The sequence below is a fragment of the Phoca vitulina genome, unplaced genomic scaffold (genome assembly GCF_004348235.1).
Source record: "Phoca vitulina isolate PV1807 unplaced genomic scaffold, GSC_HSeal_1.0 scaffold19, whole genome shotgun sequence".
In the NCBI taxonomy this organism is placed as follows: Eukaryota; Metazoa; Chordata; class Mammalia; order Carnivora; family Phocidae; genus Phoca; species Phoca vitulina.
This window is the reverse complement of record NW_022589722.1, coordinates 23484410-23506047: the sequence shown is the minus strand read 5'-3', so window position 1 is coordinate 23506047 and position 21638 is coordinate 23484410. Positions and strand designations below refer to the sequence as shown.

The window sequence follows — 21638 nt, the reverse complement described above, 5'->3', positions numbered from 1 at the left end:
CGGCCCCGGACCGTCAACTTGCCCCCAGCTGTGAGACCCGAGCCACACGATTGGCCAGAGAAGGCGGTCACTCTGCGATACAGAGGGGCCGAAGCTTCCGTGAAGCGCTACTGGACACAGACCATCACCACTCCCCGCCTCCAGCTTCAAATGCACCGCCGCCACGTTTCAAAAATTCGGGAAGCCCTCTGGGGGCGTCGCCGGATGCGCCCGTGACGTAACTGTAAACACACCTCCGGCGTTTTGGCTCCTTGGAGACCACGAAGACATCTCGCAAAAATCAGTGACGAATTTCCGGGTGTGCCGTCGCTTTACGACTCGTGCGTCTGCCGTTGATTCCGGAGGAAGCTAGAGGGCAGTTTACGACAGCGCCGATTGTGTTTACGGCGCCGGCCGGTGCGTGCGCATCTTTCTCCCTTTTTTTCCTGTTCCTCGGAGGGCAACCGGGTGCGCGGTCTCCGGCTCGGACCATCTATCGTCATCCGGGCCCAGCAGAGGCCTTTACAGGTGAGTGGAATGTTCCGTAGGGTTCCGTGGATCTCTGGAGCCGGCTTGGGCTGGGCCCGGCCTTCGGAGGCCTCCCGGAAGAGACCTCCCGTACGGCTCCGGCCGTCTCTGCGCCTTCGCTGGGCGGGGCAGGAATCCGCCTTCGGGGACCCCAGGCCCGATACTCTTAGGGCTGCGGGTCACGGCTTTGTGGGTGAGGTCCCCTGGCCTTAGGCTCCGCTTTGCGGCCACGGGCTGAGCGACTTTGATAGTGTCTCTTAACCCCGTTGGGTCTCAGGGACTTCAAAGTGGCCAGAGGCTCCCAGAGTTTCTGTGAAGGAGGTATTGGGGGGTTCCAAACTGAGCAGTGTTCGACCCTGGCCTGAGGAGTTCACAGTCCAAAGGTGTGGAATGAAGGGCTATGGTAGCATAGGTTTGATCTCTGATCTGGAACTCTTCTCCGGAACTGATGGCATCCGATCTGTAGTGGCCGCGATGACCTACACAACACCGTGCCCCGCCAGCCACACGGCCCCTTCTGAGTGCCCCACCCTGCCCCTGTCGCCGGTACAGCTGTCACTCCGATGCAACTGACAGGCTGTTTCTGCTTCTGGTTCCATTCTGCTCATTCTTATTTTACGTCTGTGGAAGCCAGGGGACGTCCTCCCACCCGCTGGAGAAGTGCATGCCAGGCCTTGGGTCTGTTTCCTTTTTGAACTGTGGCAGAACGACTAGATTTTTTTTTTTTTTTCACACGTTTTGAAATATTGTTACTGGGTTACGAGGTACGGTCTACAACCCCATTTGTTTTCGGGCTGGTGCCGAGCTATAACATAAGGGGAAGAGTGCTGGACTTCAGGCAGACAGCCCTGGAAATCAACTCTCTGTTGAAACAGTGGGCAGTTCAACAGCTTAATTGGCCGAGTTGCAAATTTTTAATCTCTAAAATGGGGGTGTGGGGGAGTTAGTGCTGTTAACTTATTCAACCCAGTGTCTGACACACTGTAAATACTCATTTTAACGAGAGTTGTCTTGAAGCTGCCACTCCTTGTCTCAGTCCTCTTCCTGTAGTGTAGCTTAAGTTTAGAGTTAACTCTCGTTCCCTGTTGCTGTCACCCCGGTGTCACTTCTGTAGGAAGCTTGAATCTCTTCCCCGTCATGGGACACTGAGAACTTCCCACGATCACTCTGCCTGTGCGCTTTGATGACTCTTCAGGCTACAGAAATATTTGTGCAATGAATTTTCCTCTGGGAACTCACCTGCGGATTACGATGGATGATAAGTGCATAGGTTTTTGATAGGAACTGTCAGGCAAAGATCTGCTTGAGCATTTCACAGAATATGGATTCCAGCCAGACTGCTTTGGTTCAGATTTTTTCATTAACTAGTGTTGCAAATTTGAACAATTTCTTAGCTTCTCTGTGCTTCAATTTTCTGATCTGAAAAGTGGGGATGATACTAGAAGCTACCTCAGGATTGTTGGGGCCATTCACTGAGTTTATGCAGGGAAAACACCTAAGACCCATAACTGGTACTTATAATATTTACAAACATGTGACATATGGCCACTTTTACGGCCTAAGGTTTATGGTAACCTCAGCTTTCTGACAGGCTTGCTTGGCTCTGTGTCCACTTGTTCTGCATAAGGATTTGCATTGATGACAGAAAATCGGAAGAACAAGAAAGAAAAGTTAAACATCAGACTATACTTATGGGCTCCTTTTTTTTCTCAGCACCCTGTGTATAAATGCATTTTTTGCAAGTCCCAGTTGTAATTGTGTGGCATCCTACAATGGAAGCATTTTTATATGTGTAACTACCAAATCTTGCAATGATCTTGTGCTATGAATTAAATAAGGGTTTTACTCATTTTACATTGAAGAGACTGAAACTTGGGGAAGCTACAAATTGTATGCCTTGGTGAAGGTGTTTTTGAGAACTAGAGCATGGTTATTACACTTAAGAAAAGGTTTCATTCTATCAAACCTGAGATACCACTGAGTTTAAGAAGCACTATGTTATGTAGCACTAAGAAAGACGGACTGCCAATTAAGATAAGACAGCCAATCAAGCATAAGGTGCAGCCTCATTTCAAAGATGTTATAGTGAGAAAAGTGGGTGTCACAGAATCAGTGCAATACGGTAAATAGTTTTGCTAGTGGTCTTCCAAGTTTTAAGTATTCACAATATTATCTACGAGGAAACAGATTTAGTAGGAGCTCAACAGTTGAGTGTTCCATCTTGTGTGTTGCCTTTTGAATTTTATCATTATTATGTCTTATCTCAGTGGAAGGCTGTTTGTACTCGGAGGCCTTTCTTCATGAAGCTGCTCACATTATTTGTGTTTTTAAGGTTTTAGAAGATGGCAAAGTTCATGACCCCCGTGATCCAGGACAACCCCTCAGGCTGGGGTCCCTGTGCGGTGCCCGAGCAGTTTCGGGATATGCCCTACCAGCCGTTTAGCAAAGGAGATCGGCTAGGAAAGGTACTTGCCTGTCGGTGAGAGTGAATCTTTTAAACTGTGGCTGCTACCCTCCATTAGTTCATTCCAAGTTTATTCTCTCAAAAACGTAACTGCTGTGTTCTTATAGGGACACCAGCTGGGGAAGGCTATAACGTCTGGGTACTTCCATTAGTCCTAGGAGAGCTGGACACTTACAAAGGCCTTGTGAGCCAGTCCTTCTTACATTTTCCCCAGACTGCGTCTTCACTTACGGGGGTTTCTGGGTCAGCAGAAACGTGTCTGACTGACCTGTGTGTTCTCTTTCTTCTCTTGTTGCTCTCACAGGTTGCAGACTGGACGGGTGCCACATACCAAGATAAGAGGTACACGAGTAAGTGTTCAACTGACTGCCCAGACCAGGGCCTTGGGAGGATTGTTACTTTTTCTAGTAACCTCCAACCAAAAGCATTCTAGAACAGGAACAAAATGATGATGATAATTCATAGTTTTTAGGGGCATAGTCTGAACTGTAGACAGTTTTGTTTTTTTTTTTCTTTTTTATGGCCTCAAAACTTAGACTGCTTGTTAAATAGGTTTAATCTGTTATAGTGGGATTTTTTTCCCTCCCACTTTCAGGGAGCCACGAACCTTTTCATAGATCCGTTGAACTCATTCCCATTTTGCACACTCCAGTACCTGGGATCTACTGAACCTGGGAAGCCAAATCAGTGGACTCCAGATTTACGACCCCAGATTTTAAGATCTTGATAAAGTAAATGGGTTGGGTTTTTTTCTGTGCCAGTTGAGATTGTTAGAAGTGACTCCTTGGAATACTAAGTTAAGATTATCTTAGGCTGGACGCCTGGGTGGCTCAGTCAGTCAGGCGTCTGTCTTCAGCTCAGGTCATAATCCCAGGGTCCTGGGATCAGGTCCCACACTGGGCTCCTTGCTCAGTGGGGAGTCTGCTTCTCCCTCTGCCTGCCAGTCCCCCTGCTTGTGCTCGCTCTCTCGCTCTGGCAAATAAATAAAATCTTAAAAAAAAAAAAAAAAAGATCTGAGGCTGAGGCCAGCAGTAAAGTATATCATAACCCATTAGACATGTCTGCCTTGGGTACCAGATGATTACGCATTTGCATAATGCGTGTCCCATGTTTGCCCTTTCTGGGAGAGTAAATCTTAACTCCTATTCTTACAGAATAAGGCAGGGTGTGAAATGGGCTTGAGGTCCTCAGACTCAAGATGTCTTGACTTAGAAAGTTCTTTAGATCAGAGCCATTTGAACTTGAATGTGCACATGAATCATCTGGGGATTTTCTTAAAATGCTGATTCTGATTTAAGGGGTCTGGGATGAGTCCGTCAGCATGCACTTCTGCTAAGGGTCCAGAGAACACCCTTTAAATAGCAGGGCTTTAGACCAGCACGTGTGTAAAGTCTGTAGGTAGTAGCTGTTACACCCCACTGCCTTTGCCTGCAGATAAGTACTCCTCTCAGTTTGGAGGTGGAAGTCAGTATGCTTATTTCCACGAGGAGGACGAAACTAGTTTCCAGCTGGTGGACACAGCGCGCACACAGAAGACTGCCTACCAGCGGAATCGGATGCGATTCGCACAGGTAGGCCAAGAGCCAGCAATCTGACCATCTTGGGGCCATTACCATTGGCTGCCACTTGCTAAAAATGCTACCTTGTGTGTACTGAAGAAAGTTCATTTTCATAGGTCTTCCAGTGACTTCCAAGTAGCTGACCAGTGAAACATTATGCTAAAGTAAACTTTACTGGGTCCAGAGATGCCTTTAAATAGTTTAGGTTTTTGTGGTAGGCTAGGACATCATGTCTCTGTGCCAAGTGGGGGTGTTTGCGTCAGGTAAAAAGGTGCCTATTGGCTCATTGCTGTGTGCAGGCTTTATTAAGTAGATGGTCCGGTCGGGCTGCACCTTACTACATAAAGAGGCAAACTGCACCTCTAATAAGAGCCCGTAAACCTGCTTCAATAAAAAAATGTGTGAACATAGGTCTACGCGAATTCCAAGTAAAGACCTCCCATTAAGCTCTGCCTGTTGTCCGTCACATCCCCAGGATTTTAACACGGGTGTTTTTTCTTAATTCCCAGCGGAACCTCCGTAGAGACAAAGATCGACGGAACATGTTGCAATTCAACCTGCAGACCCTGCCTAAGAGTGCCAAGCAGAAAGAGAGGTGAGGTCTCCTGTCCTCCTGGAACGAGTTACTCTTCCAGGACTGAGTGTACTCTGAAATCACTGGGCCAGAGCAGGAGGATGGTTGTCTTCCCCAGCATTACAAACAAAAACAAAAACCTTCCAGATGCCAGTGAAGCCACTGTTTGAGCCTGCCCTCATTCTCTGAGGGCCACCACTGGCAGATCGCAAGGTACTTGGCAGTGGCCGTGCACTGGCAGGAAACAAGGGCAGATAAGAAGAGCCCTGGGGCTTCCCTTGGCTCGGTTCTGCCGGGGCCTCCTTCCCACGGGGCCCTGGGGGCTGGGTCGGGCAGCAGCCACCCTGCCCAGGCTGGGGCTGCCACTGGCCTCTCTGGAGGGGGAGTGAAACCCACCTGGTCGGTGTTGGGGGGCATTGTGCCTCTTGAAGCACCTGAATGTGCACTCTTGGTCTGCTCTTTTTCACAAAGCCCCTGGTTTCTTAGTTCTGAGAAGTCAGTGGTGATGTTGCGGTTTAGCAGAAGAGGATGGCAGCTTCCGCCTTTCGAAAAGCCACGGACTTAAGGATCTGCGCCAAAAGCACAATCTTCTTGTCTTTCTAGAGAGCGCATACGACTGCAGAAAAAGTTTCAGAAACAATTCGGAGTGAGGCAGAAGTGGGACCAAAAGTCACAGGTAGTGTATCCACGCCAGAGTTCTATCTAGAAATTCAGTGTTGCTTGTTTATTTGGTTTTATAAGCGCTTTATTGAAATAAAATTCACAAACTATACAACCCACCTATTTAAAGTGTACAGTTCAGTGGTTCTTGGTACATTCACGGATACGGGCCTGCGTTCCAGAACATTCTCCTCCTTCTGAAAAGAACCCCATGCCCTTCAGCAGTCAGCCCTTGTTCTCTCTCCCCAGTCCTCGACTACTACCAGTCTCTTCTGTCTCTGGATTTGCCTCTTTTAGATGTTTCATATAAGCGGACTTCTACAACATGTGGGCTTTTGTGTCTGGTTCCTTTCACTGAGCATGTTTTCACGGCTCATCCGCCTTGTGTGCGTCAGTACCTCCTTGTTGCCGAATCCGTTGTATGGATATACCAGGTTCTGTTACCCGTTCACTGGGACATGGACGTCTGGGTGGTTTCCACTTGCTGCTGTTAGGAAAAATGCTGCCGACAACGTTCGTGTGCAGGTGCTAGTGGGGACGCTGTGAGAACGGAAGATGCGTGTAAGCAGGAGACAGGCTCGGGTGGCAGCAGTTAGGTTTTGCTGCATGTGATGCTTGCTGTGCTAACATTCTGTGAGAAATAAAAGAAGCTGCTAGAGCTCCTTTATAAAATACATCCGTATGGGGGCGCCTGGGTGGCTCAGATGGTTAAACGTCTGCCTTCGGCTCAGGTCATGGTCCCAGGGTCCTGGGATCGAGCCCCACATCGGGCTCCTGGCTCAGCGAGGAGCCTGCTTCTCCCTCTCCCTCTGCCTCTCTCCCTGCTCATGCTTTCTCTCTCTCTCTCTATCTCTGTGTCTCAAATGAATAAATAAAATCTTTAAAAAAAAAAAAAAATACATGCGTATGAAAGAGCTGGTGTGCCCTGGGTGCCGACATCACCTAGGAGTAAAATTCCTGGTTGTTTTTGACCTCTTGACTCCTTCAGTCCTCTTCTAGATTGTAAACTCCGAAGAGTCAGGGATGCTTATTATAAAGCAGCCAGCGCGTGGTAGATGTTCCAGAGAGATTTATTGACTAAAAGCTCTTCACACTGTTAATCTGCCTTCTGCTTAGGTTACGTGCTGGCTCTAATTCTTTTCCCTCCACTGGTTTTGCGCTGCAGAAACCCCGAGACTCTTCGGTGGAGGTCCGTAGTGACTGGGAGGTGAAAGAGGAGATGGACTTTCCTCAGTTGATGAAGATGCGCTACTTGGAAGTATCAGAGCCCCAGGACATGTAAGTGGCGTCTTTGGCTACCTTCTGGCACGCGCTCGTGTGTGGACGAGCAGGTTGTGTAGCTTTTTCGGCAGAAAGAGAAAGACCGTAGTTCATCAGAAGCAAAGCTTTTCCTGACGTTACAAAGAGCTGTTTACCCCAAGTAGTAGATAGAAGTAAGTCAGTGGGGGCCAGAGTGCCAGGCCAGAAATCTTCGTACCTGGATGCCTCTGTAACTACCCGTGTCCCTCTCTTGGCCTCAGTCTCCCTGTCATTAAAATGGGGAGTTTGAGTCAATTGGTTGTGTTCACGCTTAGCGACAGGGACCTGAGTGAAGTCTGATTGCTTGTCTTTCCTGTTCTCGTCAGGGAAACCATCTCTTCTTTTATATATCGGATTTCTAGATAAGACTTTAGAGTCCATGGGGTTTTTTTTTTTCTTTTTCTTTCTTTCTTTTTTTTTTTTTTTCAAGATTTATTTATTAGGGAGAAAGAAAGCACATAAGCGGGGGAGGGGGGCAGAAGGAGAGGGAGAGAATCTCAAGTAGACTCTGACTCCCTGCTAAAGGCAGAGCCTGATGCGGGGCCTGATCTCACCACCCTGAGGGCATGACCTGAGCTGAAATCAAGAGTCAGATGCTCAACCGACTGAGCCCCCCAGGTGCCCCTCCATGGCTTTTTTTTTTTTAAAAAGCTGACCTTCCCGTTTCCTTTGCGTGTCTTCCCCGCTCTCCCCGCAGCGAGTGTTGTGGGGCCCTGGAGTACTATGATAAAGCCTTCGACCGCATCACCACGAGGAGCGAGAAGCCGCTGCGGAGCATCAAGCGCATCTTCCACACGGTCACCACCACAGACGACCCTGTCATCCGAAAGGTGGGCCCCCGTGACGAGTGCTGCCGGCTTCTACGGCCGAGGCCGCAGCAGGAACAGCGCGCGGGCATACACATGAATCATGTGGACCTCAGAAGCCCCTTTTTAGATAAGATGCTCCCAAACAGGTCAGGATTAGATGGGAATACGAGCACCTGACTGGCTCCCCCGTAATGCTGGTGTTGCGCCGAGCTGGACTTGAGTCCCAGCTCCGCCGTGCTTCCTGGCGCCACCTACCGAGGCCTTCTTTCCTCCCCTGTGCAGTGGGTCCAGTGTGCTTACCACAGCCACTGGGGTGAGGACGAGAGCGTCACGAGGTGCCATCCCGGAATGTAGCGAGTGGTCGGAGAGCTGCCGGCCCTCGTGTGCCAGGGTGTGCCAGCGGAAGCCTGCGGACTCCCCCTCGGACAGCCAGAGGCACACGTCCAGGACGCCGTGAGAGCTCCCTGCGGAGCCCTCCGTGCAGATGGGCAGTTAGAGCTCAGCGTATCCTCCCGTCTTTCTCTCTGTGTCCTCTCTGCAGCTGGCAAAAACTCAGGGGAACGTGTTTGCCACTGATGCCATCCTGGCCACGCTGATGAGCTGCACCCGCTCCGTGTATTCCTGGGACATCGTTGTGCAGAGAGTCGGGTCCAAGCTCTTCTTTGACAAGAGGGACAACTCTGACTTTGGTAAGAAGCCTGTCTGGGAGCGGCCCCAAGGTGTTGGGTGTTGTGTTGGTTCGGAGCGAGTCCCTGGTTCTAGAGAATGGGCAGGAAACGGTCTGTCTTGCCCGCAGGCGTTAACAGCGGCGGCTGCACCCTCCCAGCCTGCTCAGGGACCTGGAGAAGGGAAGGCCTGTTGCTGCAGGACCTCCTCAAGGCGCCGGCTTCCTGAGGCCTCCCAGGGCCCCAGTACTGTGCTTCCAAATGTTACTCCTTTGGATGGCACTTTGCTGACTTCTGCCAATGCTCCATACCACCTTTGATGTTTACTTCGTGTTTTTCTTTAATGCCTTATTTTCTTTACTAAAGTGTAATTATAAAGGGAAAATACGTTTGCACGTGTCTGATACACACAAACGTGTATACACATGCCATCAAGGGAAAGCAGGTCTCCAAAACATAACAGCAGTGAGACCGAATGGTAGAATCCCACACCTGAGGCTTAGAGCCTTCTGTCTGTTGAAACACTAACAAAATCAGACATTCTCTTGAGGAATCCAAAAAAAGATTGAAAGGGGATCGATTTCTTAATTTAACATTAGAGATGTTAAATTAACATCTTGATGTGCTTGAATTTAACATTAGAGGGGATCTGAAGTTACCCAGCAGCGCTCCCCGCTTCCTCCCCTCTGCGCCCCACACTTGGGAGAGCCGGCTTGGCAGACGGTGGTTCTTTGAAGGATGGGCCTGCGCCCCTCCCTGCAGTGCCAGGCACACTGTCGATGGCTTGGTGTCGTGGGTGGGTGATCATGCCGCCGCTTTTGCAGACCTCCTGACGGTGAGTGAGACCGCCAATGAGCCCCCGCAAGATGAAGGCAATTCCTTCAATTCGCCCCGCAACTTGGCCATGGAAGCGACCTACATCAACCACAACTTCTCCCAGCAGTGCTTGAGAATGGTGAGGCGGTGAGAGCCTCTGGGCACCAGTTTCTGTTTTGTCAACCTCTGTTTATGGAACATCTGCTCCCTGGTAGGCTCTGGGGTTGTGGGACTAAGCAGGGCTGTCAGAGAGGAGCTCCACGCTGGGGCTTTGAGGTCAGGCTGCCTGACTGAACCCTAGAGCCACCCCTTCAGAGCTCTGTGGTGTGCGGTACGTTTCTTCTCCGTGAGGTTAGGGTACTAAGAACACTTTTCTCGGCCAGACAGGTTGTAGGGATTCCTTCAACTCTTTGATAAATACGGTGTTTGATACAAATAATACTGTTCAGGTGCTGGAGATCTAGCAGTGAGCAAAGTTCCTGCTCCTAGGAGGCTTCATTCTAATGGAGGAAAGACAGTAAACTAAATAAACCTATGTTGTAACAAGTGGTGGCATGTGCTCTAGAAAAATGAAACCGGGAGGGGGGCGTGGCTGTTAATTCAGACACATGAAGCACACCGGTGGCACATGCAAGCACTCGGGATCTGTCAGGGTTCGTGCTCGAGGTCGGGAAGGGTAAAGAGCCTCCCCCCCCCACCCCAAGGGCTACAGGGAGCCGGCCAGGGCTGTAACTAAGCCGAATGCAGGGTCTGGCTGATGGGCTCAGCCGAAAGTGCTCTCTGTCTCATGACGCCTCTGTCTGTTGGCAGGGGAAGGAAAGATACAACTTCCCCAACCCAAACCCGTTTGTGGAGGACGACATGGACAAGAACGAAGTCGCCTCTGTCGCCTACCGGTATGTCAGCCGCCTGGATGGGGCGGCCTCCCTGAAAGCCAGGTTCTCCGGTGACCAAACAAGCTCCGTGTTCACTGCAGGTACCGCAGGTGGAAGCTTGGAGATGACATTGACCTTATTGTCCGTTGTGAGCATGATGGCGTCATGACCGGAGCCAACGGGGAAGTGTCCTTCATCAACATCAAAACGCTCAACGAGTGGGATTCCAGGGTGAGGCATCCTTGGTCGCCCTGTCCGTGGTTCCTGTGGGCCATGCTGTCCCTGGCCAGCCTTGGTGAGCCTTGGTCTCAGTCCCCATGCATCATTTACACGGCTACCAAGATTTTATTTATTTATTTTATTTTTTTGTCTTCTGAGTTTCTCCTCCCCTTGGTTCTTCATTGAGAAAGAGATCGTGTGTGTGTAGAACGTGCTTAAGGCCTAAGAACTTTAACTACCTTCTCACAGGACTTTCTCCCTCTCTGTTCCCCTCTGCCCTCCCATGGGCTTCTGCTCTCTGCTGGCGTCTGGTTTTGATCTCTCATCATCTGGGTTGGCAGGTGTCCTGTAAGCCCCGGAGCTCTTTTTTTGATCTGTTCTTTCACTTAGAGCAGCCACTACCTTCTTTCCAACCTTCTGATTTCTTCTTCCAACTCCTTCCCTTCTTGAACTCCGAGATTCTCAGATCAGCGAAGATTTGGCTCTTCAGGAGGCCTCTTGAAAGAAATGGGCTTCCTTCATCTTTCCTCTGCTTCCCTCTCATGCTGATGCTCCATGCTTGTTGGGCTGCTCCCCTCTCTGAAGCTGCCCCGGGCTTCTGTGCCTGACTCGGCTGCGGGGGGCAGTGCTCCCGGGCGCCGCTGCAGTGAATAAAGGGTCCTCCGTGGGAAGGACAGCTCAGGCGCCCAGTGAACGGGGTCTAATGAGATGGAGTCTGGGGGCCGTTCTGCTCTGCCTTCGTTAGAGCCTCGGGGAGAGCATTTACGCTGCGGGTTCCCACTCCCCAGGCGTCCTTAGCCTCTGTCGCCCGATGAAGGTGCACACCAGAAGCCTTGCTGCGACCTCAGGACTGGGGCCAGTGGCTCTTCTCAGACTTCCCACTGGGCCTCCCGTGGCCGCGGTGTGGCTCTGCCCTCTGTGCTGCTACCTGACTCTGGTCTCGCACGTTTCTCTTCGCTCCCTTCGCTTCTGTTCTCTGCTGGCTCCCCTCCTTGTTGAGCTCCAGTGGAGCCTTCTTTCAAGTCAGTCCCCTACACGGATTTTTTTACTACAGTTACTTGTGTATTCATTTTCTTTTGCTTCGTAACAAATTAAAGGCTTAAAATGAATCTGAAGGTTCTGGAAGAAACTTCCAGGCTCATTCTAGTTAGCAGAATTTCAGAGTTCCTTGCCATCGTGGGGCTGAGCACCCCCGTTCTCATGCCAGCTGTCAGCTGGGGCTTCTCGGCTCCTTGAGGTCCCCCACATCTCTTGCCTGAGGGTCCCTCCCTTCCACCTTCAAATCAGCAACGGCACAGCAGATTGTTCTCGTGCTTCTAGTCTCTGACTTCTCTCCGTCTGGTTTACACCCAGATGTAAGAGACTCATGGTTAGGTAAGGCCCACCCAGGTGGTTTCCCTGTCTTAAGGGACCTTAATTACATGTGCAGAATGCCTTTGATGTAGAAGGTGCGAAACCATGGGTGTGGCTTCCTCACCGGCAGGGGTTCCACCCACACGAGGGTAGGAGCCATCGGGGGTCATCTTAGCATTGTGCTTACCGCAGGCCTCAACCTTGAACTCTTAACAGTGATTCCTCAGAGCTGCTTGGACTCCCATCCCATTGTTTTTCTGCTGAATTCCCTTTTCCCTCCTGTGCGTCAGCTGTCTCTCTCCTCCCTTAGGCTCACCCTCAAACACCTCCTCTCTCTCACCCCAGCCTGCCCCCTCCCCCGTGTCCCCCCCTCCATACTCTTCTGTTGTGCAGGCGGGTGTGGGCCATCTTCTCCGTCGGTTCTGCTGTCATCACCCCAGTGGAGGACGCTGCTGATCACGCCTGTTACTGTGCATTTACTGGTCCCCTAACTGACCTCCTCAGCACCGTCCTCCACCCCACCCTCCCCTCGCTTAGTCTCTGCCAGCTAACTGTCCAGCACACTGCTCCCGTCGTGCAGCACGGCTGTGGGGAGAGGTTCTTGGAGCGCCACAGCAAACTCCTAAGAGTGGTTTTGAGGGAATCGTATCTGTTGAAACACTACCCCTGAATGGTTTGGGCCTAACCACTTAAGGAACTCTGGTGGGGGTTTTTTTGGCCTCTGGTTGCCATGAACCAAGACAATCTGAGACTCTGCCATGTCACCTTCAACCAGTCACTTCACTCTGGGTCCCAAGTTCCCACGTCCACGCACGAGGTGGTGGGAGAAGACGATCTCTTTGTTTGCACGTGTATATACGCAAGGTCAGGCCCTGGCCTCCCCTCTGCGGCCTCCACCCCCACCCAGGGCTGACCCGGCCTGCAGCCTGTCTTTCCCTGTGCCTCTCCCAGCACGCCACCTCCAGCCTCCGTCAGTGCCCTCCCCTGGGTGAGCCATTGCATTGCCTCCAGGGAGCCCTCCCTTCCCACACAGCACAGTCAGCACTTGCCCCTGCCATTATTCATATGGCACTTGTGTCACTGGGCACGCGTCGGTCCTGGTCTAGACTAGAGGAGTTACAGTTGGCTGGGTGCCCACTGTGCACGGAGGGGCCGTGTCTTTGCCGCCTTCGTGGTGACAGCCTTGCCTGTGATTTACCTGCGGACTCCCCATCTTCCGAACCAAGCCCACAAAGGAGTGCCTTCTCTGCTGGAGGAGGTCCCAGGCCTCAGGCAGTAGGGGCCCCCATTCACTCCTGGGCCCGGCTTGCCTCCCGCAGCACTGCAATGGTGTCGACTGGCGTCAGAAGTTGGACTCTCAGCGAGGGGCTGTCATTGCCACCGAGCTGAAGAACAACAGCTACAAGTTGGCCCGATGGACGTGCTGCGCTTTGCTGGCCGGATCGGAGTATCTCAAGCTTGGGTGAGATTCGGGTCCGGGGGTCCTGAATTCATCTGCTGCAAGGAGGGGTCTGCGGGCTGGGCTCGCCTCTCCCCTCTCCCTTGGGAAGAACTGCTCCTGGTCCCAGGTGTTGCTGTGCCTCTGTGCGGGCCCGCCCCCACCACAAACGCCCCGTCTCCCCCCTGCTAGTTACGTGTCCCGGTACCACGTGAAAGACTCCTCGCGCCACGTCATCCTGGGCACCCAGCAGTTCAAGCCCAATGAGTTTGCCAGCCAGATCAACCTGAGCGTGGAGAACGCCTGGGGTATCCTGCGCTGCGTCATCGACATCTGCATGAAGCTGGAGGAGGGCAAGTACCTCATCCTCAAAGACCCCAACAAGCAGGTCATTCGCGTCTACAGCCTGCCCGACGGCACGTTCAGCTCCGATGAGGACGATGAGGATGAAGAAGAGGAGGAGGAGGAGGAGGAAGGTGTGTAGCAGGCCTCTTTCTGAAGTCTCGACTTAGCTGAGGCTAGCTAGGGACCGAGCTCTATAGCCACCCTTCTCTCTGGAGCCCTGATGTGGAACTTCCTGAGAGTTCTCTGAGACTAGACTTCGGAGCAGCCTTCACTCTGGAGCCAGGTGCTACTTCAAGCACCTTGAAATCATATGAGGGGCCCGGAGGGGAGGAGGGACCTTTTAGAGGCTAGGGTGAGGAAGAAGCATTGAGGGAAAGGCAATGGAATGGTTAGCCCATGGTCTGAAGGAGCAAAGATGCTCTGGGCTAGTTACATGGGCCCCAGGCTGCCTCTTTGCTGCTTCATTCACCACCAGCTGGTGACTGAAGGGAATTCCTTAGCCGCATGACGATCCGAAAGGCTTACCTTCCGAGTGGAGCTGGTGAAAATCACAAGCACTTCACTAGTGTGACATGGCTCCTTTTTCTAACGTTTTGTGTCTTTCAGAGGAAGAAACTTAAACCAGACGGTGATGTGAAGCTGGAGTTTGTGATTCCACTGAGCCTAGAAGGGCTTTGGATGCTCAGTGGACTGCTGGCCTGATTCTTGCTGTCTGAAGTTTGACGGTGGAATAAAGTATAACTATTTAGTCTCTTACCTTCATCATGTGCTTACGTTGATCGGCAGCCCCTCTTCCTTCCCCCAGTAGCTCTTGGGCGAGGGAGGGTGAGATACAGCCGTGTTCTATCTGGAGTTCAAAATCAGGGCTCCTTTATTTGTTCTTGAGCGTTACTCATTTTACACTCCTGTTAGAGGGTGAATGTCCTAGATGTTTTTGTTCTTGGAACTGCGTGACATCCTTTGCTGGGGATGGCTGTAGGTTGTGAGGCACATTGTGGAGGTCCCCACAAGAGGTCCGTGTCCACTGGCAGAGGTGCCTGCTGGCTGTGCCAGACCCAGCTGCTGCCCTCGGAGACACAAATCGCTAGTAAAAGGGAAAGCAGGGCACGGTCTTTTAAGGTTGAGGTGGGTATGCTTCATGTGAAGGAGACTGCCCCAGAAGATTCTCATGGATGTTCCACTTGGTGGTGATCACTGTTTTGTAAATTGTTTTCAAGCTTGGTTTGGGCTGGTGACCGAGTCCCAAGCCAGCACCCTCAAAGCAGCGTGTCGTAAGTCAGCTACAGAACGCTCAGGATGTGTAAACTTGTTATAAGTGGGTAGTGTTCTATTCTGGATGGTTTGAAGTAATTACCCCGCCAGGTATTATACTAAGCTTTCTATAAATACCTCATCTGAGCCTGACCCAGAACTGGAATGCTGGTCGAAGTGGTGTCATTGTACTGATGAGGAAACAGGCTCAGCTTTTGAGTAACATTCCTGAAGTTACCATTTTAATCAAAATAATTGAGCCTCAGGGGCGCCTGGGTGGCTCAGTCAGTTAAGCATCTGCCTTTGGCTTAGATCATGATGTCAGGGTGTTAGGACTGAGCCCCATTATCAGGCCCCCTGCTCAGTGGGAAGTCTGCTTGTCCCTCTGCTTCTGCCCTTCCCCCTGCTCATGCTCGCTCTCTCAAATAAATAAAACTTTAAAAAATAATAATGAGCCTCAGAAAGCAACCAAACACTGGTTTTCCTAAAGTTAGCTAGGGCATGCAACATGCCTCTTGGGGAGTCTTCAAGATAGGTAGATTATTAAAAAGCATACGTTGAAGTACAGTGACAAGTGCCATGGGGTTTCAGAGTTGGGCCTGGGCCTCACCAAACTGCCTCTTGCAGACCCATGGTGCAGTCCAGCAGGATTATATGGGATGAATGGGCAGGTGGAAGTCAGCATCAGCCTTGGGCCCTAAAAAGTTTGCACCAGCTTCCACTTGCTTCGTTTATTTTATCCCCTACTTTACCCGTCCTGCTTGGGGCCATCAAGCTAATGGCTTCAGTCCTGACTCAAACCTTCCACCGCATCCCCCTGCCTGTCAGCCCACTGTCAAGGCCCTGCCACACTTCATCAGTCCTGACTTTACTCACCAAGTAAGACCAACAACTAATTCAGGTACTTAATTATTTGCCAGCACTCATTCTCGTATCTTCACAACTGAGAAGTAGACCTTTTTATTTTTGGTAAGGTACTTTGCATAGCTTGTCTGGTTTCACAGTTTATTCAACAAATGCTTCCTGATGGCTTGCTGTACGCCAGATCCTGGAGGAAGCCCTGAGGTCACCAGAGTTATGATCATTTCTGCTCTATGGACCTTTTCTCTGATGCAGATACAGGCTATAAATAGGTAAGTGGCACTCCTTAGTGGATACTTTGTTTGAGAGGTCAGGGAAGACTTCTCTAGAGAGGTCCCAGGGACAATTTTTAATAAAAAGAAGCTCCAGCCATGCAGTTAGACCATGGAGTTCTTTCCACACCAGGCATGGCTGCCTTCCATGAGAACCATCAGCCCCATCTCACTGGACTTCTTAATGCCCCTTGAAGTTTCCTGTACCTCTCTCAAAATGGCATACATTCTGCCCCTGTAAATCTAAAGCAGGGTCCACATTCCACCTGTGCAAAGCCAGCCTCGATCATCCAGTTCACCTGAACGGTGGCTCAGGATCATCCTCCTGCCATTCACGTTCCCTCTGCTGCAGCCAAACCAGTTGCTGGGCATGAGCAGCGGGTTTGTGTCTACGCTGGCCTATCATGGGCCACTTTGTTTACGACATTACCAAGAATGCAAAACATGACGAATAAACTTTTTGGAAAGAGCTCATAATTTGGCATAAGCGGGGCAGGGGATTAATTCCAGGTTCCACTTAACCGTTTGGTCTCAGGCAAATCACTGCTAAACCTCCATTTGGCCAGTGACGACAGAATGCGGGGAAGAGAATCGCCTACCTCTCCTGGTTGGTGAGACAGCCAGCCAGTCATGCATGTTACTTAGCAAACAACAGACTGCATCACTGTAGCAAACACCTGTTAGCTGCTTTTTTTGTCCTGACGTCGACCTGGTTTCCAGTCCCCCAAAACTGGGTAGCCAACGAGTGTCTGGCTACGTTCATGGTGGAGTGTAAGACCAAAGTCATCTGCTCCCGTGCCTCCCCTGCACGTGGAGAGGCACAGCTTTAACACAAGAGCCCTGCGCCCCAGCGCGACCCGATCCCCAGCGGCGCCAGCCCCTCCGGCCCCCGGGCAGCACGTGCGTGCCTGTCCCGCGCCGCCAGGAGCCCGCGGCCGCCCCGCCCCTCCCGGCGTACCGCGCGCCGCGCACGTGACCCCGCCCCCTGCCATTGGCCGGGCGGGAGGGGCGGGGCCGCCGCGGTGCTGGCGGGCCGAGCGCGGCCGCAGTCGACTGCGGGCTGTCTCCCGCGCGGCTGGGAGGTCCGCGTTCCGTGCCGAGAGGCAGGCGCTGCAGGCGTGGGCACCGCGCACGCGCGGAGAGCGGCCCCCGGAGAGCGCGCGCCGGCAGGAGTGTGGCCTTGCGTCGCGTGGCGGCAGGTGTGCTGGGCCATCCCTGTCACGTGATCGAGGAGCCCGGCGCGCCGGGCACCTGGCGGGGGCGTGGCCCGGAGGCCACACCTCCTTCGGTCTCGAGGGCGGGGCGGGGCCTAAGAGACCGGCCCCTCGAGGGTCTAAGCTGGGGAGGGCTCGGGAAGGGTGTTGGGCACCCCTTAGATTAGGGGAAGAGTGGGGGAACACCCACCCTCGTACCACCATGGCAGTAAGAACGGGGGTGGCGCTCCTGGGAACCGAGGCCCTGGAGGAGATGGAGGCGTTCGGATTTCCTGGGGGGAGCCCCAGATCCGGGCTTGAAAGGATGGGGGCAGGCAGATGAGCTCAGAGGACCTTGGGTTCCGGTCCCGGCTCGACCTCAGATTGCGGTGAGCGGCCAGGCGAGCCCCTGCCCCTCTCCCATCTCCCCGGGCCTCGAGGGGCCATCCGGGGTGCGAGGCCTCACATCCGTGGTCTGCCGCAGGATGGGCTTCTCGGCCGCGGCCCGGCTGTGCGGCCCGCCGGGGCTGCTCCTGACGTTCGCCCTGCACCCGGCTCTGTGCCTGCGCGCGCCCCAGACCTCGGCGCCCCCTCACCGGGACTACTGCGTCCTGGGCGCCGGGCCCGCGGGCCTGCAGATGGCCTACTTCCTGCAGCGGGCCGGGAGGGACTACGCGGTGTTCGAGCGCGCCCCGCGGCCCGGCAGCTTCTTCACGCGCTACCCGCGCCACCGCAAGCTCATCAGCATCAACAAGCGGCACACGGGCAAGGCCAACGCCGAGTTCAACCTGCGCCACGACTGGAACTCTCTGCTCAGCCACGACCCCCGGCTGCTCTTCAGACACTACTCCCGCGCCTACTTCCCCGACGCGGGCGACATGGTGCGCTACCTGGGCGACTTCGCAGACCGGCTGGGGCTCCACGTGCTGTACAACACGACCATTGCCCACGTCACTCTGCACAAGGACCGGCAGGCCTGGAACGGCCATTACTTCATCCTGACGGACCGGAAGGGTCACGCACACCGGTGCGGGTAAGGAACCCATCCCAGAGCCGACCTGCTGGCACCCCTTGGTCGGCGGTACGTGGGGAAGAAATGAGAGAGTAATTTTTTTTTTTTTTTAGAGATTTTATCCATTTGTCATGTTCACTGTGACACCAACCTTGGGTATTCAGCATCGTCTAGCTTATGTACCCGCAAAGCCCTTTCTGAAGAGCATCTCCTAGAACTAGTGTTCCTCAGAAGACATTCCGGGAAAAGTGTCCAGCAAGTGTTAGATGGGCTCCGTGGGATTTCAGACCTGAACTAGAGTGGGAGGCCGCACAGGCAGGGCTGCCAGTAATCAGTTTTAGCTTGCTTTGGCTTGGGAGAAAGCTTAATGTCGTGTAGACAGCCCAAACTCAGAGTCACACACCATACTGCCCCGATTCAGCCCTTACAAGGACCCTGGGGGCAGTTCCCTGACCCTCGTTTTACAGATGAAGAGCCGAGGCCCAGAGAAGTTGAGTCACCGGTGCTATTGTCACACAATCTGAGCCTGTGTCTTCCTGACCCCGAAGCCTGTGCTCTTTCTGCTACACCAGACTGCCTCTCCCTTCCCGGCTATGGGGCTGCCACTTGGCTCCAGGCAAGTGCCCGGAGTTCATCTTCTCAGGCCCTTCGCCGGAGGCCCAGCCTCGCCCCTTGCTTGTTCCGGCCCAGGGAAAGAAGGGCTCCGTCAGCTTGGGAGCCTTGCGTTTTAGACAGTCGGGCAACAGCATAGGGGATTCAGATCTCAGCTGGGTGGGCAAGGGTGAGAAAACAAGGAGCCACAGGGCCCGCAATGTCTTCTACGGGCCGTGCGGTTCTGTTTTCAAAACCGCCTGTAATCAAACCATCCTGCAGGCCGGCGGGAGCCAGCCTCCGGCTGCCCCAAACAGGAAAGTAATGCCCGCCAGCATGAATCACGCCCACCCGGGTTCGGATTCTGGCTGTGCTGTCGTAGGAGCTTGGGAGGCCATGGGCCCACAGGGCCTGTGTCTCCTCACCTGTAAAGCAGGTCAAATAACACCAACTCAGGGCTTCTGTAGGCAATGAGATGATGCACGAAACACTGGGTAGGGGCCTGAGACAAAATTCCTGCTCGGCAGTCCCCTGCTTCGGCCCAGCCGTCAGAAAAGGGAAAGTGGACCGCCAAGTTTCATTTTCACCACTGAGGGCCACACTTGGCCTAACTGCTGTGTTCAACATTAGGGGAATTGTTCAAGTTCTCATGTGTCCCCTTCTCAGAGAGTTGGACTCATTCTTGTGTTTGGCATCATCCCAGTACGGGGTAAAGGGAACCGTCCACTGGAGTGGGCCCGGGAGGGGCAAGGGTGAAGTCTCTCGGATACTTTGGGATAGGTCAGTAAACAGATGAATGAAGGGACGTTCTCCTGTGGATTGTTTAGGAGCCAGCAGCCTGGGGGAGGCGGGCCAGCCAGGCAGCAGGGGCAGGGAGTGAGTTTCACGTCGTGGTCTTCCAGCTCAGAAATTAAGCCGTCTTCCGTCTGTCCCTTCCCTGCAGCGTGCTTTTTGTGGCCACCGGTTTGTCGGTCCCCAACCAGGTTGACTTCCCTGGCTCCGAATACGTAGAGGGGTACGAGTCTGTGTCCGTGGACCCCAAGGACTTCGAGGGTCAGAATGTGCTGATCCTGGGGCGTGGGAACTCTGCCTTCGAGACAGCAGAGAACATCTTGGGTGTCACCAACTTTATCCACATGCTGAGCCGCTCCCGGGTCCGACTGTCATGGGCCACCCACTACGTAGGAGACCTCAGGTATGCTATGAGCTGCTCATGGATTCCGTACCACCAGCCCCCTTGAGAGCCATTCCTGACCCCACTGGAACAAGTGCCCCTTCCTCTGAATCTCCTTGTGCCCCGTTCAGACTCCTTTCTCTCTCCTGGCGTTCCCCTCGGGCCCCAGGGCCATCAACAATGGCCTGCTGGACACCTACCAGCTGAAGTCCTTGGATGGGTTGCTTGAGTCTGACCTGACGGATCTGGCTGTCGTGAAGGACCGCGAGGGCAAGTTCCACGTCACCCTGAGGTTCTTCCTGGAGGAAGGCAACCAGAGTGCCGACGCCATCACCCTCCCCCAGGACGACAACGACAACTTTGCCATGCGCGTGGCCTACGACCGGGTCATCCGCTGTCTGGGCTGGAACTTCGACTTCTCCATTTTCAACGAGTGAGTCCACACAGGGGTGGAGCTGGGGTCACTTCGTGAACCCCTTCTGACACGTCCCCAGGGGCAGAGAGTCACTACCCTGTGGGCTAGCGGCAGGGCTTTCGGGACGGCGCCGTCAGAGTGGACATGGGTGCTGCCGGGTCCCCTGCCCAGGACGTGAGCTCGCTGTCCTCACAAGGATGGGCGGCCCAGAGGCCCTCCATCCTGGAGCAGCAGCAACAGTGGGTCTTCATCTGCGTCGTGATCTTCCACCCGAGAGACGGGAAAGGGGGGCTCAGGCAGAGTAAGTACTCGGCATATACTATATGCTTCATAAAATGGTAGCCACCGACTTCACTTATAATTGCGAGTTCGACTGCTTTGCTTGAGATGTTGCTGCCCCAGGTACCTTGGCAAGGCTTGGTATCAAAGAATCCGTCCAGTGTCTCACTTTCCCCTGGCCAAGGCGCAGGCAGACAGGGAGAAACTGGAGGGCCTGAAGCAGACGCCCGCCCAGCAAGTCCCCCAGGGCCCAGTCAGAGCCCAGAGCCTAGCCTCAAGTCAGGCTCTAATCCTGGCTCTGTCCCTGACCCACCACATCTTCACCCTGAGCCTCATACCCGGCTGTTAAACAGAGATCTTCATACCCGGCTCCTAGGGTCCTGGTGTGGTTTCAACACAATAAGCAATATAAAGCACGTACGTACGCTTATCTCAGTGAGGAGCACGTAGTAAGCGTTTCATACACAGCAGTGATTTTTATTAACAACCCTTTCTACTCACAGGTCCCTCCGACTGTCTTCCGGGGGTGAGTTCAGCAAGAAGTACCCGCTGGTCAAAGCTAGCTATGAATCCAAAGGAAGCCGGGGCCTCTTTGTGCTGGGCACCGCCAGCCACTCTGTGGATTACCGGAAGTCTGCCGGGGGCTTCATCCATGGATTCCGGTACACAGGTGAGCCCGGCGGAGAGAACCATCCCCAGGCTTTGTAAACATAACCTGATTTGCAGCAGCCTTCATGGGAGTGCTTGTCGGTAGTCGATTGTCTTAAACTCTGTCTGGGACAGAGGGCAGCAGGTCTTCGTGGGCTGGGGATAGATCTAGAAAAGCGTCAGGTAAGGTGTGAAAGCAAGTGCATCTGGGGGTGGCATATGACATGCTCAAGCCTGTGCCCATCAAGCAGCAGGTGTTGGTAAGAAGGCAGAGCTGGAGGCGTGCTCGCGGGCTTCCTCCCCAGCGGGGCAGTCTAGAGGTGAGGCTGGAGCAGTGCTCGCGGGCTTCCTCCCCAGCG

General features: G+C 53.3%; 2 protein-coding genes across 2 annotated transcripts in view; both read left to right on the top strand.

The window, feature by feature from the left end:
- The first annotated feature begins 266 nt into the window (after positions 1–266).
- EIF3D (eukaryotic translation initiation factor 3 subunit D) lies at positions 267–14339 on the top strand. The gene is made up of 15 exons (XM_032416377.1): positions 267–507; positions 2840–2972; positions 3276–3321; positions 4406–4542; positions 5040–5125; positions 5708–5780; positions 6930–7042; positions 7761–7893; positions 8414–8561; positions 9362–9492; positions 10164–10249; positions 10330–10459; positions 13120–13262; positions 13431–13714; positions 14190–14339. Exons 2-15 carry the CDS (start codon positions 2850–2852, stop codon positions 14201–14203), a joined length of 1647 nt encoding a protein of 548 aa, XP_032272268.1. The 5' UTR covers positions 267–507; positions 2840–2849; the 3' UTR covers positions 14204–14339.
- A 2670-nt stretch (positions 14340–17009) lies between these two features.
- FOXRED2 (FAD dependent oxidoreductase domain containing 2) overlaps positions 17010–21638 on the top strand; it is a 15319-nt gene continuing 10690 nt past the window's right edge. The window contains exons 1-5 of the mRNA XM_032416376.1: positions 17010–17166; positions 17645–18193; positions 19707–19958; positions 20107–20370; positions 21135–21301. Of these exons, the coding sequence (XP_032272267.1) occupies positions 17646–18193; positions 19707–19958; positions 20107–20370; positions 21135–21301 (1231 nt within the window). The 5' untranslated portion in view covers positions 17010–17166; position 17645. The remainder of the gene's footprint in view (positions 17167–17644; positions 18194–19706; positions 19959–20106; positions 20371–21134; positions 21302–21638) is intronic.

Coding starts and splice junctions, on each gene's coding strand:
- EIF3D (XM_032416377.1), top strand. CDS start 2,850: ATGGCAAAGTTCATGACCCCCGTGATCCAGGACAACCCCTCAGGCTGG. Junction 4,543..5,039: donor ATCGGATGCGATTCGCACAG/GTAGGCCAAGAG, acceptor CTTAATTCCCAG/CGGAACCTCCGTAGAGACAA. Junction 13,263..13,430: donor TCGGAGTATCTCAAGCTTGG/GTGAGATTCGGG, acceptor CCCCCCTGCTAG/TTACGTGTCCCGGTACCACG.